At 44.2% G+C, this 6,321-nt stretch overlaps 1 protein-coding gene across 8 annotated transcripts in view; it reads right to left on the reverse strand.

Annotated features, from left to right (window-relative positions):
• LDB3 (LIM domain binding 3) overlaps nt 1–6,321 on the reverse strand; it is an 83,085-nt gene that overhangs the window by 8,726 nt on the left and 68,038 nt on the right. For all 8 annotated transcript variants that reach the window (XM_037734383.1, XM_037734388.1, XM_017516964.2 and 5 more), the window contains one exon: nt 1,945–2,060. In XM_037734383.1, the coding sequence (XP_037590311.1) occupies nt 1,945–2,060 (116 nt within the window). The remainder of the gene's footprint in view (nt 1–1,944; nt 2,061–6,321) is intronic.

The raw sequence follows: 6,321 nt of genomic DNA on the forward strand, positions 1-6,321 counted from the left end.
AGAGAGAGAAGAAGCACACAGGGACAGACACACTCAGAGTGGAATGTCATGTAAAGACATACACAAAGAAGAGAGACAGCCTTGTGACAATGGAGGCAGGGACTGAAGTTACATAGCTGCAAGCCAAGGAATGACAAGGATTGCTGGCAACCCCTAGAAGCTCGGAGAAAGAGTATGGCCTCCTGTCAGCACCTTGATTTGGGACTTCTGGCCCCCTGAACTGTGAAAGCATACATTTCTGTTGTTTGAGCTATCAGTTTGCAGTAATTTGTCAAGGCAGCCCTAGCAAACCAACACACAGAGTGAATACAGTGTGTCCCACAGATGGCGGGGTATGGAAGTGAAGGGTAGAACCAAAAGGATATGACAGCAAACTTTATGACTAGGGTCATCCTATGTCATCAGTCTGTAAAAATTATTCAAGTAGAAACAGTACAGATTTTTTTTTTTTTTTTTTTGAGGCGGAGTTTCACTCTTGTTACCCAGGCTGGAGTGCAATGGCACAATCTTGGCTCACCGCAACCTCCGCCTCCTGGGTTCAGGCAATTCTCCTGCCTCAACCTCCTGAGTAGCTGAGATTACAGGCACGCACTACCATGCCCAGCTAATGTTTTGTATTTTTAGTAGAGACAGGGTTTCACCATGTTGACCAGGATGGTCTCGATCTCTTGACCTCATGATCCACCCGCCTCGGCCTCCCAAAGTTCTGGGATTACAGGCTTGAGCCACCGTGCCCGGCCAACAGTACAGATATTTCATATATTTCCAAAATTTACTTTAGAAACTAATTTTTAAAAAATAGTAGGGGTGCCTTAATTTTCCCATTCAGAGGGGTGTAGTGGCTCACACCTGTAATCCCAGAACTTTGGGAGGCCGAGGCAGTTGGATTACCTGAGGTTAGGAGTTTGAGACCAGTCTGGCCAACATGTCGAAAACCCATCTCTACTAAAAACACACAAAATTAGCCAGGTGTGGTGGTATGTTCCTGTAGTTCCAGCTACTCAAGAGGCTGAGGCAGGAGAATCGCTTGAACCCAGGAGGTGGAGGTTGCAGTGAACTGAGATCATGCCACTGTAATCCAGCCTGGGCAATGAGCAGAAACTCCGTCTCAAAAAAAAAAAAAAAAAAAAAAAAAAAAAAACCAAAAAAAAAAAAAAAAAAAAAAAAAAAAAAAAAGTTCCCAAATCAAGTTTAGTCAATGACAGATTTACATTATGGAGCTTTCTCAGGGATGACTGTTTCCTACCTCTTCCTCAGAGTCTAAATGTCTGTAGGCTCACCATCATGTGCCCACCCAAATCCAAAACACTCAGAAGGAAAATGCCAGTCTCATATTAAAAGTGACCCAGCTATTCAGCAGAAATAAGCAGCACATAGTTAATAGTTAATCCAGGGCTTATCTCCTGGCAACTATATATCAAGAAAGGACCACTTAGGAAAATAAAATGATACTCAGTCTTGCTTTCCAAAGGTTCTACTAAGGGAAACCCTATCTCAGCTTTTCACAGGATTAGTAAGTAAGCGCCAATCTAGTGTTCAGGGTAACAATTTGGAGGGGAAAACCCTCAAGTCACTCCATCATATCTGAAGCAGCATATAACCATGGGAAGCCAACTGCTCCTCTCAAAGCCAAGCATCGGCTGCTCTTGCCCACTGACAACACTGCTGGTGAGACAATCCACTGGTTTGCGAAATCCTGGGACTCTCTGTTGTCCTTAATGAAATGGAAAGTAACAAAGCCACATTGATTTATAAATAATTACTAGGAATGAAACTTTGTTCCACTGTGACGTATCGAGGCATCATGGTGTTTTTCAGCTTTTAAAAATGATCAGGATGTCAGAATGCTAGTGTGGCAAGGGATTTAGAGGGCTGGTCACCTGGCTCCCACTTCCTCCCTCCTGCCTCTTTCCAGAAAGCCAGAGCCCCAAGCTAGAGACATACCGCGCAAATGAAGCAGGTGTCGTGCCAGGTGTGCCCCAGGGCTTCAATAAACTTGTCGCCAGCCTCCACGGGGAAATCGCAGCCATGACACTTGGTGCTGAACAGATTGATGTAGTCTGAAATGAAAAGCAGAATGAAGACCATGCACCTAGGAGGGCAGTGGGGACCCAAAGCCAAGACAACCCCCAAATCAGTGGGCAGGATCAGGAGGTGAAATCTAATTGGTTGTCATTTCACAGACAAAATAGTTTGGAAAATGCTAGTTTTCCATTTTCCAATCATTGCGCTGATGTTGTTCAGACTCAGGCTTTGACACCACCTTATGCTGGTGTGATTTGCAAACGCTTTCTGGAATTGTCATCAATCTTCTGCAGGGAAATTGTCTCCTCTGCTTCGGCCCCCTCTGATAGACCAAATAGATCAAGCCCCAAAGAGAAAAAAAATCACGTTTCCAAACAGCTGTGCTTACTTTGGAAGAATGAGGGCTCAGCATATTTAAGAGTTATAGAATGTTCTTTGCTTGCCCATTCTTCTGTCATGGGGCATTTGTGTTGACAACAAGTTTTTACTACTATAAATAGTATTTGAACTACTTTATTGGGGCATGTCCTTCTCCTCCTCCATCCCTACCCCCAACCAAGGATATAATGCCATTAAATACTATTTATATGATGCTTTGCAATTTTCCAAGCATTTTCACATGGGTGGTGTTATTTACAAGTATCTCAATGTCAGGGACTACTTCTTAGCTTTCTTTGTACTCCCAGCACAATACCTGACACACAGTCAATATCCACAATATATACAGGGAATGAACGCATTAACCAATCAATCAGTTAATCAATGAATAAACCTGATCATCACAAAATCCCTCAGAGATTGAACTATGATTATCTTTTTGTTTTGTTTTGTGGATGAGAAAACTGAGACTAAAACTGGTGAAGGGTCCAGCCAGGGTCCCACAGCTGAGGCACAGTGGGTCAGGTTCTTTGCTCCTTCACCTGGGCAGCTGTCCTCTCTGGCCCAAAGGGGCTACAGTTCTACCACACTGGCTTTGGAACATCTCTAGATTATTCTAGAAAAGCTCCATCCCATTTACAAAGCCTCGTCCCTCCTGAGAAGTGTACACATCCCTCCAAACTCTTCCACAGTTGACTTTTTCTTAGGCGATTTACTGTCTTCTTGTGGACAGTATGTCCATTCATTGTCTTAGACCACATACTGAGTGCCAATGTGCCATGGGAGTTACAAACTTGGACTCTGAAAAAAGAAAGAGCTGGGTTTGAATCCCAACTCTATTAAGGAACATTCAAACCTGGGGCAAGTTGCCTAACTTCTCAAGGCATCAACTTTCTCATCTATACAATGGGAATAATTATTGTACTGAACTCATGGGGTTTTGAGAGGATTAAATAAGATAACATAAATGAAGTATTTGACACAAACACTAAAAAATGTTGGCTCTTATTTTGAAAGTCTTGGCTGGACATGGTGGCTCACGCCTGTAATCCCAGCACTTTGTGAGGCCAAGGCCAGTGGATCACTTGAGGTCAGGAGTTGGAGACTGGCCTGGCCAACATGGTATAACCCCATCTCTGCTAAAAATACAAAAATTAGCTGGGCATGGTGGTGAGTGCCTGTAATCCCAGCTACTCAGGAGGCTAAGGCAGGAAGAATCTCTTGAACCCAGGAGGCAGAGGTTGCAGTGAGCCAAGATTGTGCCATTACACTCCAGCCTGGGCAACAGAGCGAGGCAAGACTCTGTCGTAAAAAGAAAAGAAAGTCTTCATAACTGACACAAGGAGGGAGGGAAAGGAACCATGATTTGAGTGCCATTGTGTTTCTTGTTTAATCCTCATGGTATCTCTGTGAAGAGATGACATTCCCATTTATTTATTTATATTTATTTATTTATTTTTTTGAGGCAGACTCTCTCTCACCCAGGCTGGAGTGCAGTGGCACGATCTCTGCTCACTGCAACCTCTGCCCCCTCACCACCAGCTGGGTTCAAGTAATTCTTCCACCTCAGCCTCCTGAGTAGCTGGGATTACAGGCATGCGCCACCATGCCTGGCTAATTTTTGTATTTTCGGTAGAGATAGGGTTTCACCATGTTGGCCAGGCTGGTCTTGAACTCCTGACCTCAAGTGATCCATCCACCTTGGCCTCCCAAAGTGCTGGGATTACAGGTGTGAGCCACGCACCGGCCTAGTGTTATCATTTTAAATGGGAGGAAACTGACTGGATAGGTTCCATCACACAAGTCTAAAGCAGGGGCCGCAGTCCTGATGGGACTCCAAAGTTCATCCTCCTTCCATGGCTTTGCGCTGTCTCCAGCTCCTTATCCACCTGCCGTTGAGCTTTGATCAGTTACACTTATCTGTTGCATATGTTTTCCAATATATAGCTTCCCCTTTTGTGCTTAATTGTAGCTTGTCATGCAAATGTTCGTATGTATCCCAGTCCATCAGTCTTCTCTGAGGGACTACCTAGTTTCTTTAGTAAGCAGAAATGCATTGCCTTGCCAGAGCTAAGAAAACATCGTTCTGCTTCCTTTAGAAAGTCACGGCACAGGTTGTGGTTCACTTGGTGCTCTGCAGAACTTACTTCCATGTGGTATGGGTTGACCCTTCTCCACCTAAGGACAAGCCCTGCACCCCTCCTCCGACTTCTTTCTCATCACTCCCAGGTGGTCTCATGGTGCCCTGGACTTTCTCTTACACCTCCATGCTTCTGTGTAAAACCAGGCCCTGGGCTTGGAAAACCATCCCCACTTTCTGTACCTCAGAGAATCTCTGCAATCCTTTGTGATAGGCTGTCCTTCAGGAAGGTCTTCATCTCCTACCTACCCCAACCAAGAGAGATGAGATGGCCTTGCTGAAGGCTTTCCCTGGGCTTCCCTCCTCCATTCATCCATGCATCCTATCCATTTATCCATCATCTCTTTTTTTTTTCAGACGGAGTCTTGCTCTGTCACCCAGGATGGGGTGCAATGATGTGGTCACAGTTCACTGCAACCTCAACTTTCTGGGTTCAAACCATCCTCCCACCTCAGGCTCCTGAGTAGCTGGAACCACAGGTATGCACCACCATGGTCAGCTACTTTATTTTTTTTAGAAACAGCGTCTCCCTATATTGTCCAGGTTGGTCTTGAACTCCTGGGCTCAAGTGGTCTTCCTGCCTTGGCCTCCTAAAGTACTATGTGTATAGGCATGAGCCACCAAGCTGTGCTGTGTTCCATATTTAAATAAAAATTAAATTAAATGGTTCAAATAACCAAATTAAATAGTGATTCTTTCTCTTACTGGCTTTTCACAGATTAAGCTCTTAAAATGGCTTAAATTTACTTCTGAAATGCCTAGTCTTGCCCACTGATGAATTTTTCTGTTTTAAATTCAATTCTGTATAATTTGGAGAATTGCCACTTTGTTTTAAAATTTGGTAGCATGGGTCTGATCCTAATACATTTTTTTTTTAAGTTGGTATTTTTCTTCACTTATTTCTACAAAAGGAGAACATTGCTGGTACCTAACTAAGTCTGTGCATGGGCCTTTTCCACAAGGAGCATAATCTAGCTCCTTGTTATTTATTCCTTCCTTTATTTCTCCCTTTAAGTCTTTCTAATTTTTTTTTGATTCTCTCTTGTCCCAAGTTGAATTCCTACCCTTGAATTTAATGGATTTTATTGCTGTTGTAAAAGGATTTCCATCCATCAGATTATGGGTGCTCTGTGTTGAAATGGGGTTGAGTACTTTTCTACAGCAATGGTTCCCAAACATCAGAAGCACGTGGAGGGTTTGTTGAAACACAGGGTGCCAGGCTCCCCTCCAGAGTTTCTGATTCACCAGATCTGGGGTGGGGCCTGAAGATCTGCATCTCTAACAAGTTCTCAGGTGACGTTGCTGCTGGTGCTGGGATCACACTTGGAGAAACACTTCTGATTCCCACACCTAACTGAAACACCTGGTAGGGTGGGGCACTCTGTGAAATGCTGCTTCTGTGGGTCTGAGGTAGGTCTGAAAAATCTATCTTCTCTCTAGTTTGTTAAGCTCCCTTGGTGTCCGTGATGCCAGGCTTGGGAGCTGCTCAGGTGCAGGTTCATCTGTGAATGGCTGACCCTACCTCTCTTCCTTATATGCAGATGTCAGCTTATCTTTGCAGCCAACTGAAGCATCTTTTTAGCCTAGACCCTATCATTCTGGCTCAATCTGCAGATTTGATAGATCCCGTCTGTGTCTTCTTCCAAATTATTGATTAAAATGATGAGACATAAAAGTGAAATTTCAAAATTAGCTGGGCATGGTGGTGTGTGCCTGTAATCCCAGCTACTCAGGAGGCTGAGGCAGGAGAATTGCCTGAACCCAGGAGGCGGAGGTTG

Source organism: Cebus imitator, unplaced genomic scaffold (genome assembly GCF_001604975.1).
Source record: "Cebus imitator isolate Cc_AM_T3 unplaced genomic scaffold, Cebus_imitator-1.0 Scaffold612, whole genome shotgun sequence".
NCBI classification, from domain to species: Eukaryota; Metazoa; Chordata; class Mammalia; order Primates; family Cebidae; genus Cebus; species Cebus imitator.